At 39.6% G+C, this 27,639-nt stretch overlaps 1 protein-coding gene across 5 annotated transcripts in view; it reads right to left on the minus strand.

Annotated features, from left to right (window-relative positions):
• The window catches only part of obscnb (obscurin, cytoskeletal calmodulin and titin-interacting RhoGEF b), a 155,916-nt gene extending 130,777 nt beyond the window's left edge, over positions 1-25,139 (minus strand). For 3 of the 5 annotated variants that reach the window (XM_088643098.1, XM_088643097.1, XM_088643096.1), the window contains exons 1-6: positions 24,912-25,137; positions 14,758-15,896; positions 10,511-10,780; positions 9,973-10,233; positions 7,193-7,498; positions 6,541-6,807 (exon numbers count right to left, since the gene is read on the minus strand). In XM_088643098.1, coding sequence (XP_088499224.1) covers positions 6,541-6,807; positions 7,193-7,498; positions 9,973-10,233; positions 10,511-10,780; positions 14,758-15,883 — 2,230 coding nt within the window. In that variant the 5' untranslated portion in view covers positions 15,884-15,896; positions 24,912-25,137. Of the gene's footprint in view, positions 1-6,540; positions 6,808-7,192; positions 7,499-9,972; positions 10,234-10,510; positions 10,781-14,757; positions 15,897-24,911 lie in introns of all 5 variants that reach the window. The other 2 variants (XM_088643095.1, XM_088643099.1) reach the window with 2 other exon arrangements.
• Positions 25,140-27,639: the final 2,500 nt, after the last annotated feature.

The following is a 27,639-nucleotide window of genomic DNA, read 5'->3' on the forward strand; positions in this document are numbered from 1 at the left end:
CAAAATTAATATCGTTTATGGCCTTCACAGTATGCTCCTATTCTTTTTATGCTCAGGTACTAAGATTTCAGTGGTAAAATTCCATATAAATATTCAATACTTAAATGGGCACAGTTAAGACATTAAATATACATATACATACTGTATACAGTACAGTTTGCATACGGTAATATGTTTATGTTCCTAAATCAATCTCTTTTATGAGCATGTGAAAGGCATGGTGAATTGATTCTCAAAAATTACTGTACTTTGCATGATTGGAAACAAATGCGTGATTGCAAAATGCTGTGGTGTTACTTTTACAAAGACGGTCAATGAAAAAAAGAATGTGGACCAGGGCAATACTTTGAGTTTACAGCTTGTCCAAGGTCATTCATTATTAATACTATTAGTAATATCTTCGTTAAAGACTTTGATGGCGACAGTTCAAACATGAGAGGTTGAGCTTTATTAGCTCCACCTTGCGGAAATTCCGGATACTATTATTTTGCTTGCGGTATTATAGGAGAATTTACGGTACCTAGCAGTATTTACCGGTAACTCACGGTAGACTGCATAAAGCGCACCGAAAAATAATGCGGTATCGCCCACGCATTTTGAATGGCTGCATCTGTACCATTTCTTCTGCTTTCCTTGAAATGATATACTGTAGTGCCTTCATTTTCATACTTTGATGTCACTCAGCCCCCCCCTAAAACTGTTCAGGAGAACTACACCTGTTCAATTTGTTTGTGACAGTTTGTGTAATTTAAAGTATAATTTGTGCTGCTTTAATTTCTGAGAAAAAATGCTCTTTTTCAGGATAGTGACGTAAATCAGCCACAATATAATGGGGAAGGTGAAATGAATTGTTCTCTTTCACTTGTGGCAGTTTGTGGCTTTAAAATTAAAGCTTGTGCTGCATTAGTTTCTGAGATACAATGCATTCCTTTTTTGTGATGTGACATCACTCAGGCCACTTACAACAGTGTAGGAGGACTAAACTGGATTTATTCGTTTGTGCTACATTTGTGACACTAAACTTATCATTTATGCTGGTTCCATATTAAAGATATAGATTCTTCTTTTTTCAGGGTTTGACATCACTCACCCATCTATAATGGTGCAGAACAAAACCAGCCTCATTTGATTCTGCTACATTTATGCCATAAAAACTAGCATTTAAGCTGCTTTCATTTCCAAATATAATTCATTCTTTTTTCACAATGTGACATCACTCAGACCCCCTTCAATAGTGCAGGAGAACTGAACTGGTCTCATTTGTTTCTGCTATATTTGCCCCGGTTTCAGCCACTAAAAGTAACATTGGTGCTGCTTTCATTTTCAAATTGCACCGACATACAGTAATGTTTCAAGAAAGAGGTGGAACTCAGCTCCTCTACAATGGCTCAAGAGAACTGAACTGGTCTCATCCACTTGTGCTATACTTATGCCAATATGTGCTGTAAAAATAAACTTTTGTGCTAGTTTCTTTTCTGAGACTGTAGCTGAATAAAATATTTAGACGTACGGAAAGTGTGCGTGAGTAACAATGAACACACAGGTCTTGAGAAATACTGTGCCTCATAGTAACTGATAGAAATTCAGATTTGTAGGACCATTAGAAAGAAAATGTGAGTGAGTTGTACAAGAACACACTCTCATGAGGACGTAAACATTAAGCCTTACACAAGTGCTAAAAGTACAGAATATGGCTACAGCTGATGTTCCTGTTACGAAAATATAAGAAGGGAAGAGAAACAGTAGAAGAGAGGAGATCAGGCAGAGATCAGAGAACCTGAATGAGGGAGAGAGCCACTAACAACAGTATGGCTGGAAAGAGGAAAGACACTTGCGTCGTATCTCAGCCTAGGTTATAGAGGTTATCGGCTCAGGAGTGGGTTGATTCTGAGCAGAGAATTTGTCCTAGCACTGTTAAGTTTAATGTTACAGCTGACTGAGATAAGCAGTAAGCAGTAAGCAGTAGCAGACTCAGATGTAGCTACGGTGTGTCAGACCACCAGTAAGGTAAGAAGGCAATAGAGTGGTTACAGTCAAACGGGAACAACCGAGAGAGAATTCATCCTACTACAGTAAGCCAGGCTAAGTAAGCTTCTCTCTCTCTCACTCCAAGTTAGGGATTAGGTAACATTATTCGGGTATAAATCCTGGATGGGATTTATCATACTCCAGAAGGGGTCACATAAAAACCGTTGGTTAGTGAATTATATCAGCAGGTTATAAATCCCAGAGGAGATCTGAGATTCCTCAGAGGGAATCAATAGAGGTTGTTCTCCCAGGAGGGAAACATACTGTAACAACAGGACCAACTTAAGAAACCTGGTCATGGAGAATACCACAGTATCACAAGAATTTGTGTCAGAGGGCTGCAAAATCTCCAGGCAGATGTAGCAGAAAACGGCTTGAAGGCACCACTCCATTACAGAGACACAAGTATGTAGTTTTTCAATGTGTGACGTCACTCCGCCACTCAACTTCGGGGCAAAAGAACTGAACATTCTATTCGTTTGTGCTATTAAAGTTAGCATTTGTTTTGCTTTCAATTCAGAGATATAGCGCCTTCTTTTCGGTTATTTTATCTGCTACTTTGCCTCTAATTTCCCATATGTGTGATTTAATCTTTTATTGCCAGATATATGTTTGTTTTATTTGTTTCATACAGTATTGGTCAGGGCTCTCTGTTATTTTTTGTGCGTGCGCATTTGTGGATTAATCATAAAATCAAAACTTTAACCTCAGTGAAAGAGATGCATTATCCTTTTTTTTAAAATACTTTAAAAAACAAGCACATCTTAATGACTCGTAGCCGTGAGTTTTTAAATGTTATGAGGGGTTAATTGTTAACCGCTTGCGAACTGCATACTGAGTTTAATATGAGCAAAGTAAAGAACTAGTAAGATTAATATATCGGTATTTCATTGCAGTAATAACGCGCCACTATTGCATGAAAGTAGAGAAGTATCAGGATATACAGTATGTATGTCCTGGTACTGACGCTATTATGTACTGTACGTCGGCTGTATTTATAGGCCAGCAAATCAACCTCACAAATGTACACAGTAACACTCAATTTTTTCCGAATTAAAATACAAGCCTTTCGGGAGTCAAAATGTTGACTAAACAAATAAAATATTAATACATTATTTAAAGAAATAAAAGACGCTGCCCGATTTTAACTTCACCACCAGTAGAAAGATCAAATGGTAAAGTCATTGTGATAAGTACTAACTTACAATGCCGCACAAAACGGAACACACGTGATAGAGAACAGCGCGGTTCTTTAGCGTCTCTGCATGGCGGGGCTGTCATACCACAAAAACAGAATGTGCTTTATCCCGGGAAGGGAAGAAGCACAGAGGCTACTTTTAACTGGACAGATGCTGTGGGAGTCACTGTGCAGTTTATAGGTGTCCAACTTCACCGCGCTCTTCTCGTCTTGTGACGGAGCAGTGGAACATGCAGGGTTAATACTGGGTTCGGCCGCTAGAAGGCGAAGCAGGACACCCCAGAGACAGAGAGAAAGGCTTCACATTCTGCACGAGGTTATAAGAGAAATCGGCTTCAGCTGTCTGTGAACTGGGTTTCTCACTATAAAAGACTTCAACACAGAAGGCATGTTGTCTGTTCTGAGTTGGAATAGGCTGGTATAGGTCTGTGGTAGTAGGAATGAGTTGGATAATCAGTGTAGTCGTGAGTTCAAGACTTATAGGGTGTACAGTATATCAAGGTGTAAGGTCTGGTGCTAAAATATACTAGATGAGGGCAAATAGCTATCTGTTAGATATTCTACAGTATATAATGTGCCATGAAATGAGTACAGCTGTTTTTTGACTTGTGTGTTATATTGTAGTGGTTTTAATTTTCATTGATGAAAGATAGATGTGTACCAAGACACTTCAATGTGCAAGAGTTTTGCTTGATTCTCATTTGGTCTGTATGCTAGCTCAGTAAGAATCAGCAGCATTGCTGTTATGTGCAGTCCTTCCTAATCTTGCTATGAACTGGAATGAGGCACCTATTTTATCACCAAGGTATTTAACAAACCTGCTGTTTTGACACCCTTCTTATTGAACCAGAGCCACAGGGAAGAGAAGGGTAGTGTTCTGTAGAACTGTTCATAAATCACTAAGAGGATTTTAATCTATGCATACATTTACCTAAATAAAATAACATTTACTGAGTATTCCTCAATTCCTTTTGTCCCCTAAACACCAGTGTTAATTCCCATTACAAACAGTGGAACAAATAGGTTAATGTGATATATAACAAGTATGTTCAGTCATGGCTGGGTATTAACCTTAATTTCAGTTTTCTATCCTCCAGAAAATCTCTTAAGATGAATACATCTCAACTCCCTAATATGTGTTATAAACACAACATGCTTTAGTAGTTGCAATAATGACCCTGTTTTTCATCATGAGAATGTACAATGTAGGTTTAGTGTATTGTGGTTGGAGTATACATTTACTTTTCAGTTTTACTGTGAAATTCAAGGTCTTTCACTTTAGAAATATTAACATTTGCAATTAAAATGGAAAGAGATTAATACTTTTGCAAGGCCCTGTATTGCATACTTTAGGCTACTACTCCTTGATATGCTTACTCTTGATGTATCTGTGTGGTTTTAGGACAAATTTATCCTATTCCTTTCTACTTGGCTTACAATTCTAGAAAAGCAGATAAATACCTACTTCTGGATTCTGTTGGAACAAAAATCTCTTTCAAAATATCACACATTCAGTTACATTATGGTCACAGTTCCCTCACCTGTTTTCCTTGTTTTCTTTCTTATTAGTATGAAAAGCATAAATCAATCCAGATATTTCCTGTAGTGTGTGTATATATATTTCCTGTGGCATACTCCTAACTTTCAACAATTAACTTAATTTGCAGTTTTATTTTGGATTTACAGTAAATAGCATTACACCCCTACCAGTAAAACCTGGGATTTACAGTACTACTTATTCCACTACTACACGTAGAAAGTTCTTGTGGTGTCAATCAAACAGTAGTTTTATATGGAAGAATAAAAAAAACAGGCATGTCATAAAGTATGCAAAAATCTCGTAAGTGGGGGAAAATGGCCATTTCTAGCTTGTCTTTGCTTTAAAGGCTAATGTTGAAGTACGCAGTGTTTAGGCAATCCTTCAATAGTTTGATAAAATTAAGCTTGTATAAGACTTCTGGATAAACTGTAAATGTGGGTATTTGTGTTTTTGTATTGACCCTTCCTGCCATCTTTTTGTTCATGTCTGTTACCTGCAGTATTAAGAAGAAGCAATCAAGACAGTTATTGATTATACTGTGCATGAAGGCAAGACACTATATTTAGACTACAAAAAGTCTAAATATTTCACAAAAGTCCATTTTCAGCTTAATGTGGAGCTTTGGGATTACATCTGTATTTTCTTTTATTGGTAAAAATACTAACAAGTGCATTGATAAATGAACAAAAATACGATTGTGGACAATTTGACATCAGTCTTTGCATTCATTTAGGGTTATTAAACAAGATACAGAAATGGTCAGTAAATATTAACTAAATTTCTTAATGAGACTATTTAGCCTAAAGAGGTGTGAAGGAGATGAGCTCCATAGCAGGGGGATTTTACACTTGGTATTTGTTCCATGATGATATGGAGGATTTAGTTGCTTTCAATCCTATTGGCTCAGAAGGCATTCCCAGCACCACCTGCCACAGTCTGTCAGGCCTGCCTTAGAAATGGGCACTCAGGTGATGTGTCAGCTGGGAGACTGCAGTGATTTACTGATCACTGACAAAGAATGAAGGAAGTTTATTTAATCAAAACTCCATTAAGTAAAACATTTTCTAAAGATAAAGTTTTCACGGACTGTTGCAAGGTGCCCTGATTACTTACGATCTGTGGAACAGGCTTTATTTTTATTTCATGTTCTTTTTCTTTCTTATACAAACATGTTATGCAGTACTGTATCTCCCACGTCTATCATATGACATTGTATAGTTTGTGTGGAACATCTGCAGAGCTCTTGACTTTTAAAGGCTTTAACGATCGGCATAACATTTGACAAGTCACACCCACTGGTATAGTCAGCTCTTCCAACAATGAGTTGACTTAATAGATGAGAGGGTGGTTTATCTAAGTATTTTGAAGCTTTCCTCGAGCTTCAAAGTGAGCCCTGTAGTTTAAATTGACGAATTAAGCCATATACTCAAGAATGATTGGCAATGATCTCTAGGTACATGCAGCACAGATGGGTTTTGTAGAAGGAGAAATGGAATAAATAAACCAGGATGATCGCTTCTTGGAGTTTATGGCATTATAGTGTCCAAGTTGCATCTAAAAGTTAAAGCTACTCCTTTTCACAAAACTAAGGACTGCTGTTTTTTTTAAGCTGAAAATCAGACGAAGCAAATGAGGGGATGATTAGAAAACAGTCACTTCCACAAGGAGCATATATGGATCTTGAAGACACCCTGTTTACAATACATCAGTAGCTGATCTGCTATAATGGGAGAAACCATATGCAATATTCATCATTGAAAACCCATGTACTCACCTTTTACTTTCAGCCTACATGTGCTCTCTGATCCTCCACCCACAAATCTGACCAGCGCTCCATTCAGATCTTTGCGCATCTGGCGGATCACCAGAGTGTGGGTGGTTTTGGTGCGGCTGATGAGGTAAAGCTCACCGCTGCGCAGGACCTTGCCATCGAGGAACCAGGCCCCTGAACACACCTCAGAGAGCTCGACCGTGAATGTGGCCTCCTCCCCAGCTGTTGACACCACATCCAGCAGCGGGGTTTTCACTGAAGCCTTGGGCTCTGGAGGAAGAAGTTATAGGAAGTAATGAAAAGTGTTGATTGGATTTGGATGAAAACGATTGGGGAAAATGGAGCAAAACAGTTTAACCAACTCTGGCAGGTCAACAGTTACTTGCATTCAGCATGACAGAATGAACAGTCACCATGGGCAGTTGAATATTGATAAAGATCAACTTATACTGCAGCCTTATCCACAATGAAAGGTCAACATTTAAAGAAGTTGCATCATCTGTTAGACACTCTCAGGACCAACAGAACTTCTCAGATATCGGTGCTTAACTGTAAGAGGGAATGTAAATCTTACAACAGTATGTGACTAGTGAGGTGGCTGTCACAATGCATTCTAACAGACAGATGAAACAATTCAGTGTGGTTGAGAGCTCACCAAGGTAAAAGGTCCCAGGAACTTCCAGGAAGGCGCTCTGTCCAAAGTCGTTGATGGCAGTGATTCGGAACTGGTAGCTGCCCTCCTCTGTCAGGCCACTCACTGTAAATTCTGGGCAAGGAATGTTGTCTGAGCCATGACACCTCATCCAGGTCTGGCTGCCCACTTTCCTCCTCTCCACCACATAGCCAGAAATGGGCACTGGCCTGTCTGTGACAGGAGGGGACCAGCAGAGGGTGATGGAGGTGTCCGTCTTGTCCTGCACCACAGGGTCAACTGGGGGATCTGGAGGATGCTTTCTGGGGGCTGAATTGGACAAGGAATGTATTAATTTATCACGCTTACTATTTTAGTCCAAGATCTACATTTAGAACCTTGTAAATGTGAATTGTACTGATGTACTGTACTGATGTGCCTTGTTCAAGAGTAGTGCCCCACCCAAGATTTGATCCCACAATCTTCCACTCCACTGCCTAAACAACACATTCGGTAGGCCCTTGGATGCCATTAGTTATCCTGAAGTAAAAAAACATAGTAACTGTTTGCCTACCTACAGTGCCTATGGAAAGTCCAAGGGGGGGTGTAGACTTTCACATTTTATTATGTTACAGCATGGAACTACGATGTATTTAACTGAGAATTTTGGGCACTCATCAATACAAAGTACTCTATAATGTCAAAGTTGGGGGGGGGGGGAACCAGACATCTTACTAAATAAAAAAATAAAAAATGGAAAATAATTGAATGCATAAGTATTCACCCCCACCCCCCAGGGTTAATACTTGGTAAGACCACCTTTGGCAGCAATTACAGCTGTGAGTCTCTTTGGGTACGTTTCTATCAGCGTTGCACATTGTGACACTGGAATTTTTGCCCGTTCTTCTTGGCACAATTGCTCAAGCTCCATCAAGTTGGACTTTTAAGTCATTCCACAGATGCTCAATTGGATTTGAGGTCTGGGCTTTGATTAGGACACTCCAGGACATCAACCTTTTTGGTTTTAAGCCACTCCAGTGTGGCTCTTGCTGTACGTTTTGGGTCATTGTCCAGTTGGAAGATGAATCATCTTCCAAGTCCCAGTGCTCTTGTGGATTGCAGCACGTTTTCCTCCAGGATTTTTCTATACTAAGCTCCATCCATTTTTCCTTCTGTCTTTTGAGTTTTCCAGTCCCTGCCTCAGAGAAACATCCTAAAAGAATGATGCTGCCACCACCATGCTTCACTGTAGGGATGGTGTTCTCAGTGTGATGTGCTGTGTTAAGTTTGCGCCAAAAAAAGTTCAGTTTTGGTTTCACCAGACCATAAAATATTCCTCCAAATTGTTGAGTCTCTCACATGACTTTGGGCAAACTCCAGCCAAGATGTGAATTTTTTCCAACAAAGGCCTTCTTCTTGCCACCCTTCCGTACAAGCCAGATGTATGAAGTGTGCGTGCTATTGTCTCATGCATAGTTTCTCCCATCTCTGTTATGGAGGACACCTTTAGAGTTGCCGTAGGCCTCTTGGTGGCCTCCCTTACTATGGCTCTTCCTCCCCGGACATCAGTTTTAGAGGACGGCCAGTTCTGGGCAGATTCACAGTTCCATATTTTCTCACCTTTTTAATGATGCAATTCACTGTGCTTTGAGGTACAGTATATTCAATGCCTTGGAAATTTTCTTATATCCTTGCCCCGACTGGTATTTTTTTGAAGACCCTTATCTCGGATTTGCTTGGAATGTTACTTGGTCTTCATGGTGTAGTGTTTCCTTGGAAATGCACTAAGTGGGGAAGCTCTCAGACACAGGTGTATTTATTCTGAAATCATACTTATACATTCAATTACTTTCTGTTTTTTATTTTTAATTTAGTAAAATGTCTGGATTTGTTTTCACTTTGACATTATAGAGTACTTTGTGCTGAGTGCCAAAAAAAGGGGGAAGCCGAAATAGTCACAAAGTGTGTATAGAAACCCCTTTAGTACTTCTTTGTACATCCTTTAAAATGGCTTTTGACTGACAGGTCGTGGTGTTATAATTAGAAAAGGATGGGTTGCAGTCCTTAAGTCACAATCTATCAATGTTAACTTTGAAATATGATGCTCATCCATCTTTCTTATTTTTCTCATGTGGTTACCCTGGGGTGAAGGTTTGGGTTTAGGAATAACTTTAGATATGTTAACAAGTAGAGTTTTAGCCATAATGGAAGGGAAAGAATCCTAACAGTCCAAGACCGAAAGTCTTTATTAAAATTAATTAAATTAATCTGAGAATCAATGAAAGTGATGATAAAGGATTTAAAAGGCTAAATTGAGCATCTGTGTTGCTTCACTCAAATTGGATAGATAGAAGGATAAACATTACAATAAAATATACATTTAAGTACAAATGCGTACAATTAAGAATATCAAAGAGAACGTTTGGAAATCCATGAAATACTGCAAAGTCCCTTTACAGACTTGTAATGGATGTCTTCCTATTTCAAACAGAATATAAGCAACTTTTAATGTATGGCAAGTGAACAGCTGCCTTAAATTTTATGGTAACTGCTTCAGGAAAATTATGAGTCTGTGCATATATTGTACATACAAGATGATCTTCAAAACCATTTTCTTTACAGAAAACCTGGCTGACACCAAATATACCATGTCACCATCATATATTAACACTAGAAACTTAATCCATACATACATAAGCTCACTCTTCCTCACGTTGTCCATGAGGATCTAGCTATGCTCTGGAGAAAACCACTAACAATCCCCTGGCAGTGCGCTGTGATGACTGAGGACCTGCTGGGCTCACCAGTCACTGAGAAGCTAGTGGAGGTCTTGCAGTCCCCGGCCACAAAGGCGATCTCCCCGGAGTCTTCAGCACGGCAGTCTCGGATGGTGAGGGTGTACTGGTGGTTGGAGGAGACCAAGGACACCCTGCTGTCCTCGTACAGCCTCTCGCCATTCCTGGTCCAGAAGCAGTTCTCGCAGGGCTTCTCCAGCTCAACGCAGAAGATCACTGTGTCACTAACTGGCAAGATGGTCTTTCGAGGAAGCTTCTTGGTGATGTTGCCTGAGAGAAGAGGAAAGCAACTGTAGGTTGACTGAATAAAGACTGAGTACTCCACTTCCTAATGGTTTTTGCTTTGAGGATGGCCTGAAGGATTGTTGCCGATATCGTAAAGTATAACCGGACTGTATAGTGTGATTTACCCCCTACTGCATTTCAATGTATATTTGGCTTGGACAGCTACAATAGCATAAGACTTCCAAGGATGGATTTCAAAACATTTTGATGTCTTCGAAAATCTACTTTTAAACTGAAAGATTCAACTCCTCCCGCCCAGTACCTCTCACAGTCAGCTCCGCCACAGTGCGGCTGCCCTCCTTCATCTCGCAGATGTAAACGGCATCGTCGTTGGTGGTGACGTTGCAGATGGTGAGCCGGCGCAGTGTCCCATCCTCCTCCATGTGATACTTGGCACTCTGGGACAATGGCGTCTCCTCCATGTACCAGCTGGTCTCGGTGGCAGGCAGGGGCACCTCACACTGCAGTGTCGCCGTCTCCTTTTCCTGTACCTCCACATCCCGCAGCTTGGTCTTAAATGGGATCATGGGCTCTGAAAGAGATCCGGCCACCGGAGCAGAGGTGGAGAGTCAAGGAGATGAGACAAGATGGAGAAAATTCATGAAAAGAGGAAGGAAAGGGCAAATACTTCACTGAAGAGCTGTAGTTTCTTTGCATACAACTATTTGATTATCAGTTTCATAAAACAATTTGGTGGCTGATTTGGGTGAGAGGAGAGCTCAGAATGATATGGAGTGATGTTAAATAGTTAATGAATAACAGCTACAATAATCTGTACTGAATAATCATTGCGCTGTGGAAATAAGCAATGGAGCAGAGTCTCACCGTTCATAACCATGCATTTGGAAACTGAATGAATGCCAGGGTCAAAAAAATGCAAATGACGGCTAACCACAGAAATGTTTTTCTGCTTGCTAATCATTGTCAAAAGCAAAGTCAACATTTTTAAATAGTAAGTTGACAGAGCTGGACCGACCTGACAACTAATGAAGAGGAAAAAATTAACTCTGTCCTGATCAACTATTTTAATTATAAATACAATTAATTGTAATAATACAATTAAGGACAAGTAATTAATACAATTAAGGATAACCCCTTCCTGGGTGCAGCAGTAATGTGCCAGCAGACCTAATACCAAGCAGATCAGGTAGTGACATTTTGGTAGATAAGTCCAAAGTAGATTTTAGCCTGGACAAGGACTAATACCCCTATGCTTACAAATAGTATGGTGAAATTTTTACTGACCAAGTAGTTACAACCTCAAAGGCTAAAACAAAATACAGCATCACCAGTTTCTTTAGTCAACTTATCGTATTATGGCATTGCTTTAGAAATCCTGGTCCAGAAGGAAGAGTGCTAACTACTGGTCGACCAATACACTTACAACAGCAATCAGGATTTTCTTACTCCAATCCCAGTACTGGTCCCACCCAACTTTGCATAACTTCTGAAATGGTCTGATCAGGCTTCTATATATATAGTATTCACTGACAGAAAGCTGTCCAAGATGCAAACATTTCTGTGAAAAGCAATTACAGACATGAATAAGGTGTTTCTCACATCTTAAGTACTATTATCCTATTTACCAGGTTTAAGTTGTGGTATCAACTCCATGACCCAAAAGCTATTTTTGTGGTCAAAGTATTTTTATACAATATTCATTCAAAATCTTGCAATGATGTCTGCTTTAAGGCTGGTCACCAGGGTGATAAGGAGATTCCAGCTCAGGGAATGTAGAGGAGAAATGGGTGTGATTCAGACAGTTTTAAGCATGTTGATAAATTTCTAGGTACCTAGTAACTAAAAAAGCATTACAAATTAATGACCTCTCTTCAACTCATGTGCTTGTTTTTTCACCTACAGTACTACCTAGGTTTAGAATTTCTGACGTACAGTATCTAGTTTACCTTTGTGTTAGGACGTAAATGGCTTAATGGCTATTGAACTTAAGTGCCATACAGTAAGTCCAGCAGGGGTATGATTTTGAACCCTTAATATACAAAATTTCATATAACGGTCATCCAGAATTGGGGTCTATGCTAGTCCTGTTAATGAGAAAACCACACTTCTCGAAGAGAACAGGTGACTGTTTGCTCCAATTATCATGGTATAGGGTTTTCAATGGAAATGTAAGTAACCTTAAAACGCATGCATAGAGGAAGATGTAGTGGGTGAGGAGAAGGACTTGTATTTCAGCAAAACTGTAGCATGAGACTTTATGATAGATATGGTTACTAGTATAGGTTCACTTCCGGCATTTGTAACCTTTGTACAGGTATATGGGTGTAAATCAGAGGTACAGAATGTATCAAAACTACCACTCCAAGTTGGAGCGTTTGCATTCCATTAATTTCCAGTGAGCTACACTGGTCAGTAACAAGGAAGCAACTAGACTCAGTGGTTTTATTTTTACAAAGGCTAAAAAGATCACTGAATGTAAAATTAAAGGCCATACCCGATTTATTCTAAAGTGTAAGCAAGCCAAACAATGATGCCAAACACTGCCGTCACATTTCGACAAAGTCAGAAGCTCATTTTAAAAAGCTGAGCTTTGACTTACTAGTGAATGCATGGGAATTCATGATCCCTCTGGCAGCACATAGGGGCAGGCTAGTGGTCATTGTACCACCTGTGACCTCCTCATCACTCCAAAAATAGCTGAAATAAAATACTGACCTTCACTGCTGGTTTGATATTCCAAAGACCACAAAGATGTAGGTCTTTGTAAGGCCCACATAACAGTATTCTTTGCAAACATACCATTGAAGGGTGAGTAATATAGCAACATAGCCCTGTAAATATTAATTATTATTCTCTAAACAACTGTATTGCAACTAATAAATTCACACTATTAAGGAAATTGGTAAAAATTAAATACAAACATTAAAAAATAGTTTGGAATTCTACATGAAAAATGTCTTTTTCTGGAAAAAACACAACCATAAAATGATCAAGGTTTGAGATGGAATTTTGTAGTCTACATTAAAAAAAAAAGCTTTTACAAACATTTTAGGATGGGCAAATTACAGCAACCCACACCTACAACAAATATGGAAATTACTTGCATTCGTGTACACAGATTTCAAACTGTATACTTGTTGTTCTTTTAAGAATACAAGTTGATGCATTTTACCATCAACATAATGGGGAATTAAAGACTGGAACAGCTCCTGCAGTTTCAACACACACACACTGCAAGACTTTAAATGGCTCTGTTTCACTGCCATTCTTGACAGAAGACAGTTTGCCAACAGACATGAGGCATAGAATGAGATGGGGAAACTAATAATTTCCATTGAGGTTTCAGGCTATTTTCCAACAGTTTGATCAGCAATTGTTTTAAAACCTGATTCTTACCACTAGTCATTGCCAGGCTCAACTATTTTGAAAACAAGACCACCAGTCCTGCAGTCTACATTATCTACAGTAAGCTTGTAATGTGACCCTGGGAGAGATTCAAACCACCAGCTGAGACGGCACTTTTAAATTCCTAAATTAATATTGCTTTGAGCAGGGCTACAAGAAATGAGCAGCCCACTACCTCTTAAAACTAAAATGCATTAATATCAATTTCCAGTCTCACATTGATGTACAGTATTAAAGCTTTCTTTAGGGAAAATTTCTAAACAAGATTTTTTTCTTCAATTGGAGGTCAGGAATATTTTTAGAAAGGTGGCATTCATTTGTTGAAGTATAAAGCTGCTAAGATACTCAACAAATGAAGCAAAGTACTTCACCCTGTCTAAACCATCCTTTTCCCATTAAATTACAAGCATTTATTTCAGGTTTGCCATGGTACAACCTGTCACTGAGGGTGCAAAACTTTAGTGCGTCTTTTACAACAACACTAAATTCAAGAGTTACAATTCTGGAATCAAAACTGGTGTTAAAATACCTGTTTGTTGTTAAAAATAATTTGCTAAATAAAGCTTTAATGCCTACCAATTTATTGTTTAGCTCTAAAAGTTTACTAAACAATTAGTGTAGTCAATTTCACCAGCCATTCCCAGTCTCCTGTCACATGATTTTACATGACCCAGAGCAGAAGATTGATTGATTTGTAAAATATATGAACATTGTATACAAATCAGCTGATGTGAAATTTTCACCTTAAAGTATTTATATTTTCTTAACATTCCCTACCAGAAAAGTTTCCCCTTATTTGTATATTGCATAGTATGCACAGCAATACAATGATCCTGTAGTGAGGATTCTCATCACACTTATGTATATTAGTATATTACTTATATAGTACAAGTGGGGGGGGGGGTGATTCAGTGTTACCAAGGATCAGGCAGGAAGGGTCCTCTTAGATTTGTAGACGCATCACAGTGATGGTGTCAGTGTTTTCATTCAAAATGCAAGTCCCAGTTTTTAAAGTTTCAATGAATGCCCTGGTACATACTTCTATATAACACCTGCTATAGCCCCTAAGCCCACAAAGAATAATTGACATGTCTTCACTGTAAGGACCTGGATAAACAAGAGCGGCCTACTGGACATACTTACCTCTGACAGTGAGCAGAACGGCGCTGTAGGTCTGTCCAGCCAGGTTAGAGGCAGTGCAGGTGTAGAGGCCGTTGTCGTCCTGTTTGCAGTACAGGATCTTGAGGATGAAATTCTCTGCCTCATCCTCATAGATCAAGAGCCTGCGACCCTCGTTGATGACTATCCCATCCTTCATCCACAGGATCTGCGGTTTGGGGTGCCCCGTGACGAAGCAGCTCAGTTTGGCGTGCTTCCCCTCGGTCACCGTGCAGGTGCGTGTGAACACCCCCTTCGGCAGTCTGCTAGCCAGGCCGGCTGCGCGCACGTAGTCCTGGGACAGGCTCAGGCCCAAGGAGCTCAGCCCCTCCGTGGACTTCAGGATTGAAGTAGTTGAGGAGGAAGTGGAAGACTGGTAGTTGTCCACAGTCAGATCCGAAGAGCGGTAGAGAGAGATGTCAGATTTGCGCATCTCTTCCCGTCTCTTCTGCAAATGCGACAGCAGGGAGGTGCCCTTATCTGCACTGGCCAGGTTATGAGAGTCCTGGTGTTCCACTACCAGTGCAGCCGCTGCTTGGGCTCGGCCAACAGAGTTCTGTGCCCTGCAGGTGAAAGTCCCACTGTCGATGCTCCGTGCGCACTGGATATTCAGGGAGGTGGACTCAGAGTCCGAGTTTATCTTGAAGCGGCTGGACTCCCCTACATACCTTCCATCCTTCTCCCAAGTGAAAGTGGGTTCTGGGTGAGCCAAGACTCGGCAGTAGAACTTGACATCATCCCCCAGGCTCACCCTGGTGGAGACGGGCTTCTCCACAAACGTTGGAGGGCGTTCCACCAAGTCGCTGGGAAACCCCACCTGGAGAGTGACCGCAGCATAGGCCTCTCCCACGGTGTTCTTGGCCCGGCAGATGTACTGGCCACTGTCGTCCAATGTCAGTTCGTAGATGGTCAGGCGGTACACATCCCCATCCTCCACAGTCTTGAAGCGCCCACCTGAGGTGATATTCTGCTTCCCCTTCTCCCAGTTCACTGCTGGCACAGGGTTCCCCACTATAGTGCAGCTTAGGGTGGCATCTCTCCCTACACACACAGCAAAGGCCTTTGGCCGGGTCAGGAAGCGTGGGGCACCGCCAAACAGGTCCTGGTCCATCTTCTGGTTTTGTCTGAGGACAATCAAGGGTGAAACAGCAAGTCAGGCTGTTTGGAGTAATAAGAAATATTAAGTTTAATAGATATACGATTAAAAATCAAACAATAAGCAAGTCATGTACTGTAAAATATATATGAAACAACAAATCAAAACTGTCCCCAAGATGGGGAAAAATGCCCTTCACTTCCAATTTTACTCTCTCAGATGTAGAACATGGACAATAAGAAGGAGGACTTTTTCATGTGGACATTCTTGGGAAGTCCAGCTGTATTGCTTTAAAACTGCTGATTAATCGGTAAGTCAAAGGATAAAAATAGAGAGCTTCGGGTTACCTTTTCATGCTACAAACATGACTGCACTGCCAGGCAGAGTAGGTTTACAAATAAAGAGCTGTAAATACATATGAGCAGTAATTCAAAAAAGCAAATTAATTCTAAAACATAACAGAACATTAAAATATTCATTAAAATGTTAAATTATATCTGTCAGGTTTCTTCACTCTTACTCCAAAATGGCTTGAAGATAAAGTTTTGGCTTTAAACCAGCTTTTCAAAAACACTGGCAACTAAAAAATCTTTTCTCCCTACTGTACATTTAAAATGACATGCTTTAGCAGGAAGATAAATATGCAAGCATAACTGTTTAATACAGTACTTTTCCAACTTTAAAGACAAATCTAAGCTTTAATGTGATATAAATGTACTTCTGCTATTTTAAGCATTAGGGTTTATGTATATATCGGGACATGAGCTGAACTGTGAAAGCTCTTAAATTGCTTTTCCCCAGGGTCCTATTTCCACCTGTTGACACTTGAAGGAACAAAATGCCAGGACATTTCAGTAACTCTAACAGAACATGCTAGAATATTAAATCGGTGGGGAGCTACTGGTTACTGGTCCACACTGGAGAGCTCTTGTTCTGAATCACTGACGGGACCAATTTGCAAATGACAGTACTAGAAGTCAGGAGAGATCTGCCATAGTAGCATTAAGAAAATAAACATTCACTTTCTGAAAATGGGGGTATTTCTTGAATAAACAATTCCAACTTTCTTATAGCACTAACTACAAGCAGTTTATAGCACTGTTTCCTCATTATATGATAGTGTGTATTAGTTTTTGTCATTAATTTTGCACTTAAGTGGGGTTGGACACTCAACTAAATTCTATTCAGTCAGAAAGACGATGGCTGTAAAATACGATTTCACACAGTTGTTTTTCTCTTGACATCTGTCTTGTGTATATAATCTGGATTTATTTGCACAGATGAAAATCTGAGTCAAAAACCAAGTTGATTTTTAATTCTCTTCCCACCCACACATCCATACAGTACATACAGACCACCAAAATGTGCTCAAAAGAAGAGATCTATTGTAAAACGTTCTCCATGAATAATTGGATTAGTGTGTCAGTTACTGAATGGAATGTGGGGTACTTCCATTTTACACAAATAAAACCCATGTCACAATGGAGTTGGTAAAAGTCAGCTAGACCAGACAAGCTGAAGTAGTTACTCTGGATAAGTACAGGTCTTGTACTGGGCAAACGTGTCTAGCAATCCTAGAAAGATGCCTGTTTTAAAGGGCTCAAGTGAGGTTAAAATATAATTGAAATAAAGCCTGGCATACTTCTGAACTTCTTCTAAATTACGATGTTGGACTGTCACGCATGTTCTTGGAGCACGTCAATGGAGCCATGCTACCACAGTCGGAGTTCTTCCGCAACTACTACATAAATAATTATCCTTTCTTTGCTAGTGTCTGTACAAATCATGCAAAAGGACTTAATTATAGCACATCAAAGCTAGGATCTCTTTTCAATTCACCAAGGATAATTTTGCCCTTAGATGAACAAAGAGCAACCACTGGTGAAGTTAAATGCAGTATCTAATAGTTCTGTGTTGCCACATTCACCGTCTTATAATAGTCTAAGAGTTCCCCAAGAATGACAGTACAGTAAACGGAAGTGATAGGGGCCTGGCTCTCTACCATGCTATCAAAAACTGTGCTGCCTGCTGAGGAAGTCTAGGGAAAGACTCAGCAATGTGGCTGCCACTGGACTGTTACTAAAAGCGACATGAGTCAATCATGTCAATACAGAGCCCCACTGGTGAAGGTAAGGCTCTCCATGTTTAGGAACAGATAGGTTGAACCCCAGTACTTCTTAATTTGTAGTGTGGTTAAGACACAAAATAACTGATTCATATGATTTTACATGCAATATGATAAAGTTATGTGAAAATATTAAACTGAAGTACTGTAATGATAAAATGTTTCAGAAAGCATTAAAATACTAATGTGATGTGGCATCTGTCATTTGAGTAGATTTAGAAATGTGTAGTGCAAAAGGAATCAATCTATGTTCCCCATCCTTAATTTAAGTTTAGGCCAGCTGTCTTCCTAATTCAATTACCCAGTGATCCTAATGTTCCTAACTGCAATTTGTGGAGTGTATGGAGTCTTTTGCAGAGTCAGAATTTCAGTCCAGGAGACAGAAATTGTGTGGATTAATGCCCTCTCTTCAAAGGGGGCTGTAGTCTGTACTGATGTAGGAGAGGGAAATTGAATAATTCAGTCTCTTCTGGTCTGTGCCATAGAAATCAATAGGGCAGGTGAAGCACATCCGGCTAAAAAGGGCATTACGGACATTTCCCTTTCTGACTTTGAGAAAATGGATACAACTTACAACTGCATCAAACAAGTATTTTGTGACTTTTACCAGTAAATGTCTTGATTCACAGCAAAGGCTGAGTAATGTAATTGAAAAATCTGTTGGATGATTAATTTGAACACCAGGTAAATGAAAAGTTCAGTGAATGTATCAAAGGATCAAGCGATCCTAAAATCTAGTCTATCCGTGCAGCAGCATTGCTACCTTGTAGCCTAATCTCAGAGGCTAAGCAAGCCTAGCCTTGGTTAGTACTAGGGTGAGGGACCTCTGAGAGAAACCAGGTTGGTGCTGTGTGCTGGTGGAGCAGTAGGTGGTGCTTTCCCCCCTAGACCAGTATGGTGACTGGGGACACTGTGCTGTAAGACATGCTGTCATACAGTTGTACCAGGGAACTGAGGTCATGACTACTTGGTCTTTAAAGATCCCATGGTACTGCTCATGTTAATGTTCTTGCTGGGGTTTAATCTGGGTTGTGCAAATCATGTACAAAGTTTACATTAGTAGGTGATGCAATTTCTCCCTTTTCTATCTTGTACACAGCATCATGAGGCTACTGTGCCCCATGCAGGTGATGGATCAATGGGATACCTTCACATCTACAAATGTGTTTTTGAGATCTCTTGGCAAGGAAAAATAATTTCTACAAAAAAGTAACCCTAGGATCAAGGTAAAATCCAGATAAATTTTAAATTTGTGTACTATTTGGCTGTGACATAATTTCATGTTTCCCAAATGAGTGTCTTAACATCTCTTGTAAGTCATATCCTTCACTTAAGCACCTCTGTATGACTCGGCTACTGTAATGAGTACATAGAACTAATTTTCTGAGGTTGGAAATCTTGTATCCTCAAAAATTTTGAACCTGGAAGACTATTGAGACACAATCGCTTTCTGCAGTTCATTTAGGAATATCTGCAAAAGCCTAATTAACTTAATGCTTTACTCTGAATAAATTTAAAAGAAAGCTAAATAAAATCAAAGTCATCTTTTCATTACAAGACTTGGCAAATGACAAACTGTAGTATTTTTTCTGTTGGTGCTTTTTTCTACTGCACCAAATACTAAATACCTGTCCATGACTCAAAAAAATCAACCTGGAGACTACCCTGGAAAATAAGAGCACAAAGCTGGACAGCACCCTGAGGCCATCCCAGGTTACAAACACACCAATAAAACCTCACCAGCATGCCTTTGGAGGTGGAAGGAAACCCCTGCAAACCTGGAGAGAACATGCAGGCTCCACACAGAATGTACCCCAGACCAGAATCAAGCCCAGAAAGTGTAAGACCATAGCATTAACTAACATAGCACTATACCATAATTACATCTCATACTAAAACTCAAGACAAAAACTTCTGTCACCTTTTTTTAATCATGTATTTTCATACAGCATTCATTTTGTACAGTTGATCGTTTTACAAAAATACGGCACTGTATTGTTTTGTGTCAATATAGTCCACAACCTCCAGAGGGCCACACCAGACTTAATTCCACTAGATATTAAGGTAAAATTACCCAGCCGTTAGAAAATACGTTTTAAACTTATCCCCTATAGAAAACAATTTTAAAGAGAGGAAGGGTGCAACTCTAATTTCCCCAAATTAAGCTACCGACACTGAGGATCAACATTTACAGCTTTAGCTTGGCCTGACTGCTTGAATGGTAAGAGACTGGTGGATCCGGTAGTTTAGATTGAAAACAGTTTAGTTCATCGGCCCTATAACCGAATAAACATGCCAAGCGATGTATATTTTGCTTCAGGTAATCAGCAGTGGGGAAAAAGTGGTATTGTAAAGCTGGAGGGATGGCAGTTCACCCTGAGTGGGTGAGCACTGGTAAAGAGGGCAGAAAACCAGCAGCCCAGAAGCTGGGTGCCAGTAGTCCCACTCCCACCACACAGCAAGGAGCAAGATGCATTAGCGGCAGGGACCATAGTGAAAAGGAACTGTTGTGGGGAGGGAAGAGTCCAGCCAGATGGAGGAGGAAATGGACCTCTGATGGTTCCAAGAGTGGTTCACACACATCTGTCAACTTCTGTACTGCAAGTCTTCCACTAACTAACACTCCCTTTTGAGAAGCCAGACTTACGATATAAAGTACCTGTGGCAGAGCTCACCCTTCTTCAAACTGTCCTGCAGAGACCTTTGGGGGATTGTTGAAAGATGGAGCCAGAATAAAATGCAAGTCATCCAATAAGAGTGGTTCCAGATCACTTCTGGTCCTCTGAAATTAGACCTATTCCCCCTACTTAATCTCTGCTATTCATGGCAGCTACACCACCATAGATTACAATATAAACCATGGGATATGCCCACAATAAAGTCTCTGATCCAGTTCTTTTTCCTTAACCTGTAAAGGGGACAACCTACTGCCACCATCAGTGTCTCATTGTCCCTAATCGGTGTTACTTTGCAATTAAAAGATGGAGCTATGCTTTTTGTCAGGAGATAGCGTTGGGGTGTGAGAACAGCACCAACCTATCGCCAAGTTATCTGGACCGGGGGAGGTGTGTGAGCACTAGTCAGCTACACAGCACCTTGCTCAGGAGACAGAGCAAGCATGAAGCACTACCAGCACCAGGAAGCAGCACGGAGTCCTAGCCTGCAGATGAACACATTTGCATGCCAGCAAACGGACCACAATCTCGGCCAGAGAAGGAGTGTAAACCCAGAGCAGTTGGGAGTGGTAGGATTACACTGCAACTGCAGGCATTGACTAGGTGACACCATCGGTGGCAACAGGGGAGTTGAAACACTATAGACAATGCACCACACATGGTGTGTAACAGGGCAGACAGCTCTTGGGTGGATTGAGCTCCAGATGGAAAATGGTGCCCAAGTCCCTAACTACCATTGCCACTACATGATCCAATATGGAAATAAGAACTTCTCTCTGAATGTATACTCTCTGCCCTTAAAATATCCTTTTTCTTACCTAAGGTTTTGAAAATTTAGTTACTAGTTCTTTCACATTCAGTTTTCCTGTGACTTCTGTTCTACTGACACTGTGTCAAGGTCCAAAAAGATGCAGACATGTTATCAATTCTAGCTTTGAGACGCTACTGTATGTTGACCAAGAGCTATGGGAAATTCTATTAATTTAAAAATGCACAGAGCTATGAAAATTTTTGGAAATATGGTTTCCATAAACATTATTCTTAGGAGAGGAAAGTTCCTTAAGTTGTCTTGAAAGCCAGAAATTCACAACACATCTGTAACATTGATGAATCGTACAGTAAGTCAATGCCCACTCCAGTTTTATAGAATATTTTATTAGCTGTTTTCAAGATTTTTTTTTGCAAGCCATGGCTATCGCATAGAAAACTATTCACTCTAGCTGCTGCATCTGTAGAAATCTGTTACTCCCATTTACTCGGTTGAATGTGAAGTAGAAATTCAATTTGGGGAGAGCTGAATGGGTGTGTTTATGGACCTTATTACACATGAACCAGTAAAAAGTTCAGAATTACACAGCCAAATACAGTTATATCTAAAGTTTAATAACACTTAAAGATCTCACTTAAAGATACACTCATATTTTGTGTATTTTATTAATGTTAAAAAGACATTGTTACTTTGTCACCAAGAAACCCAATTTTAATAGTATTCGCTTGGTTCTTAAACTACCTACAACATGGTGTCAAATCAACTGTTTGGCATGTATTAACTTGCGATATATTGCAACGTGTAGTACGGAACAGTGGGATATCAGTGAGTTGGGTGACAACTAATCCAAAAGTCTTCCTGGAGTATTTGACAAAATAACGATTCACAAAAGCAAGCCTGTTTTATTTTAAATATCCGATAATGTTAAGTTTAGTAAATATCATGAGCTACCTACAGAACTATTTATATGTTGCTGTATCAATGACTACTGCATATAGTAATGGGAACACTGGCAGAATCAACTAAAACACACAATTAAATTATACAGTCAAGTCCATATGAGCATCAGATATAAGAGACTATAATACAATACTTTCTGCTCATGGTTACAGTCCTGGTCATATTGACTTCATTGACTACAGCTATTATTTGGATACTAGTTTTTGGACATCTTAACTCAAAGGTCAGATGCATTATCTTCACAGAGATGTAACTACAGTACCTCCCTTAAAGTGGGGTATGCGGGGCAGTCTTTTAACTCGGAATGTTTATCCATTTGTAGGCTTGTAGTCTTTTGCTGCTCCCTTTTTTTCCATACACAAATTAATTATACACAATTAATCTGCCTGAGAACCTCGTGTTCTGAATTGTAATCTTGCAATTAAATTATTATGGGTCTCCCTAACGGAATTCACACTGCTTTTACATTGGTTTCACTAAACTTAAAGTATTGTAATTTTTTGGAACCATTCATTCCGTAAATAGAAATATCTACAGAACTTCTTCCACAATAAAGCAAAATCCCTCTATGTAAAAAGAAGAAACGACATGCACTGAGTACAAGTGGTATAAAAGTTTTAAAAGTCCTTAATTACTTGAAAGGCAAAAATCTTTCAAATAAGAATAATCATAGCGGGGTTTTTAAATTACCGTTCAGAGAAAAAAAAGGAAATGATGAATGCTGGCATTACCCTAAATGTAATTAGAAAATGGAGCTCTCCGCTAAAATGCAGAATAGCGCCAAGTCTGCTGTGACTGACGGTCCCCACTGCGCCGTGGGTTTGCCTCTGGCTGAAAGCCTGCTGAGAATGGACTCTTCCTCAGTTGATTAACTTCACCTTGGCAGTATTGCAGACTGAGTGTCTGTTTAGGCGGACAGGAGCCAAGCTGAGTTGGTGCTTCTCGTATTTACAGCCAGACATCAACCTTGACTTATGACGCTCATTAGCTTTAAGATTTAAACTGTACTGCAATTTTGGGTTTTAATAAAGATTTAGATTAACCTCGTTAGAAGAAAACTGAAGACGCAAACTTTACAGATTTGAATGTACAATCCCAAGCATTAGGCCTATATCTTCATCGATTATACTCGTAATTATTTAATCATAATTATACCCCCACTTTAGCTAAAGTGCACCACGACGCTGGAAACTACCAGAGAGCGGATACAGGTCGAAGGGAATGGAAAGAATTCAAACCCCTGTCAATATTCTGTATTCATGGTTACGGCGACCCCTAATAATGAAATAAATCTAAAATTCTTGACCAAAACAAATATTTTATTTATAGTGGAAATGCAAGGTTCATATTGCTGCTGTACTGTATGTCATTCTAATGCACTCGATATAAATATGATGTACTGTCGCACCAAATAGTCCGTGAAAACTCAAGTCAAAATTAACTCGCCAATTAGTCTTAAAGTGAAGACCATGAACTTCTAATGTTATGAGATCTACAAAATATTTGAAATGTTTTATAATCTTCAAATAAAAAAATATATATATACAATTGATACAAGCAGTCCTCCAGGTTTGAAGACCGATTAAAATCTGATTCCTTAACACCATAACTAAAGCCCCCTTTTCGTAGGCATGAGTGCCAGACGTGTTACGTTACAATATGTGAACAAAGACTGTCATTGCGATTCGACTAATCGGAGAATGATACTAAGCCACTGTAGAACTTGAAGGTTCTGTGCCATTTTGGGCCCTCTCAGCATCGCTTCGCCACAAACCTGAAATCGTTTGTGCTAAACTATACAGTCTTAAAATAAGATTGTACTTGAATAAGTTTGTGTATTTTTACACAGTATGCTACATTGGTTAAATATTGAGCATGTCGCTGAACGGGCTGGTTTTCTGTATGCTGTAACACCAGATAAACTACTGTTGTCCGACTGCAAAAGTTCTGTCCCTTTTAACAGGGTGACATTTCCAAACCTCACCTCACTTCATTGGGCCCCTCATCCCAAAAATAGCCTCAGCTGTCCAACTCCGTCTCAATACATGGCCATTTGTAGAAGCAAAGACTATCAGCTGTTTGAGAAGGCATCCCGAAGACCACAAGAGCAAACTGGAGAAAATGCGTTTATCCAATAACCACACTTCATTGCTGTTGCTTTAAAAATAACATACTTAATTGCAAAATTACGTTTACAAATTTCAACCTTTGTTGCAAGTCATTTCTGTGTTTTAATTTATTGAGGGGGAGAAATGTTAAAACACAAGAACTAATTTCTTATCCGCTTTGAAGCGTGTAGTCAAACTTCCTTTCCCTTAAACCTTGTGGTCTAGGCTGTACAAAACAACATAGACACAGATGCATGAAACGCGAGAGGCGAATTAAACAATAGCCAAAGTCCAAATTGGTTTAATTTGACCGTGTCAAAAGTTTTTTTTTTCTTTACATACAGTAAATGTAACTAAACCCAAATCCATAGGGAAAAAAAACAGAAGAACATAAAACAGTTCTCACCTCTTTTAGATTTTAACAGTAATTTATCAGTTGCAACTTCAGTCCAGTGATTAAAAAACGATATATCCAGGCTCTTTCTTCTGTTTTAAATTAAAAACCCAGTTGATGTACAGGACAGAATTCCGGCGAGATTCTTGAAAAAGCCTATCTCCAAGATAGTGCAGTGTCCCCCAGTCCCCTGTAGTGGATTTGAGTCTCGTATTTTTTCTCCTTCTTTATCCCTTGGTGCCGAATTGCTGACGTTCTTTGCTCGGTGCAGCCTCCTTTCCAAAATAGCAGTGGATGTCATTGCTGCAGAGATACCCTTTCAGCTCAGAGAGGGGTGCGCCTTCAGTACATACTGTACGCGTCTTGTAGCCGGTAAGCGCATCTCTCCAGAACTGAGATCGACGCGCGTTAGTGAAATGCTCGATGATTTAAATAACTGGAAGTAGTTTAGAGGAGTTCATCGTTATACATTGAACAGAAGTCAAACTGTGCGCTAGGATACTGATCATTCCCTTACTGTGGAAGAATTTATGCTTGTGCGTTTACAAATGTACAAAAATAAAGCAGTATTGCACAACCCCCTTGTAATATCACAACTCTTAACATTTAACCAGGGATATAACATTTAAGGCTTTTTCTGAAAAGCAGGACATGTACATACAGTATATATTATGACTATGAGCGACTTCCTTAAGTACATCTTTTTGACGTCAGCTGATGAAGGCATTCGACTGAGGTGGTTTTAGCAGCGGTGAATATGCGCTGAAATTCAGCCAGCAGCACCCAGCCAAGGTAATAGTGCTGTGTATGCATTCGTTTCACTTCCCAAACTCATCAGATTTAACCTGGCAAACAAAGCAGCAGTACTGTACTTAACTCAGCCCTTCGTGGAGCATAAATCAATACATAAAGCTTTCCGAATGGGAAGTAAGTGTGGAAAGAGTCCAGATTCTTCAAAGAGCCCCTTGCAGCTGATAAAGTATACGAACAGAAGATTATTCCTCTTGGATTGTCTGACACATTTAAAGGTGTGGTAGACTGTGACCCAGAAGAATGGAGGTGTTCAACAATCTCTAGATATTTAATCAGTCGCACAATCAATAGCTTTATTTCTAGTACAGCACAGTCATTTAAGACCTCTTATTAAAAAAATGAATTTGAGGTGTATGGCTTGTGTTTTAACATTTACACTACTAGCCTCAAATTGTCTATATCGGCACTCAGATTACACTAATATAAGCAATAAACATTACAATTAGCTGTCTCGTATGAAAACACCCATCCCTTTAATTAAGGAATAATTACAACATCAACACAGAAATTTTACTTATGATGTTGTGGATCTTTATCTGGTTTGTTTCAAAAGAAAACCATTTACACTTTAAGTTTCATTTAAAGATGGGTTTAAACCCCAGATTTGTCCAAATTCCTTTTGAATTTGGCAGACATCAAAAGGAACAGTAATGTGATTTCTTTAATGGAAGCTTGTAGAAATGCAGGAACCTTTTTTTCAGTTCATTAAGAAATACATCTCAATCTATGCCTTTTAAGATCTGTTTTAAATGTATGTACAGTATTGAGGTTAAACTAGTAGTTTCTTAATAGGCTCTAAGGATGAATGATAAACAGTCACTGGCAATTTCAGTACTAGGTGCTATTCTTTATTTGAGCAAACTGTAAGAAGCTTAACTGTAACAAATGAGTAAAGACTATTCAGATTTCAGTCAATTTATCCCATTTTGTACTTAGTAGTTGTTTTGATCTTATCCTGTTTAATCTTCAAAGAAGCCAGGTTATTGGCTTTAACAGCATGGAATAATAATAATAATTATTATTATTATTATTATTGCTTACACTTATATAGCACTTTTCTGGACATTCCACTCAAAGCACTTCACAGGTAATGGGGATCCCTTCCACCACCATCAACATGCAGCATCCACCTGGATGATGCGATGGCAGCCAGAACACTCACTACACATGAGCTATCAGTGGGGAGGACAACAGAGTAATGAAGCCAATTCATAGATGGGGATTATTAGGAGGCCATGATTGGTAAGGGTCAATGGGAAATTTAGCCAGGACGCCAGGGTTACACCCCTACTCTTTTCGAGAAACACCCTGGGATTTTTAATGACCACAGAGTCAGGACCTTGGTTTTATGTCTCATCCAAAGGACAGCGGCTTTTTACAGTATAGTGTCACCATCACTATACTGGGGCATTAGGACCCACATGGACTGCAGGGTGAGCGTCCCCTGCTGGCCCCACTAACACCTCTTCCAGCAGCAACCTTAGTTTTTCCCAGGAGGTCTCCCATCCAGGTACTGACCACGCTCACACCTGCTTAGCTTCAGTGGGTTGCCCGTTGTGAGTTGCAGGGTGATATGGCTGCTGATTGGATAATTAGCTTGTTCTTTAACTCCCATAATCCTTTGCATAAAAAGTACCACTTTTTGTCAATTGTCCTCTCAGCTCAAGAATGAAAAGATTCAGATGACTTTAACATTCATTTGAGCCTTGGAATATTTCTGTTTATTCTTTGTGAACTGATTTCTAGAGAAGCAAGATCATGTTGGTAACATGCTAATCAAAATTTCACATTTCTTAATGAGATCTTATTGTGTTGTACAATTTCATCATAACATCCCTCAATTCAAATTATACGCTTTTAACTATACATTACAGAAGATGTTAAAATTTAGAACTAAACCCTACAAACAATGTTGTGGACATATTAA

Source organism: Lepisosteus platostomus, chromosome 8 (assembly GCF_059453375.1).
Source record: "Lepisosteus platostomus isolate fLepPlt1 chromosome 8, fLepPlt1.hap1, whole genome shotgun sequence".
NCBI lineage: Eukaryota > Metazoa > Chordata > Actinopteri > Semionotiformes > Lepisosteidae > Lepisosteus > Lepisosteus platostomus.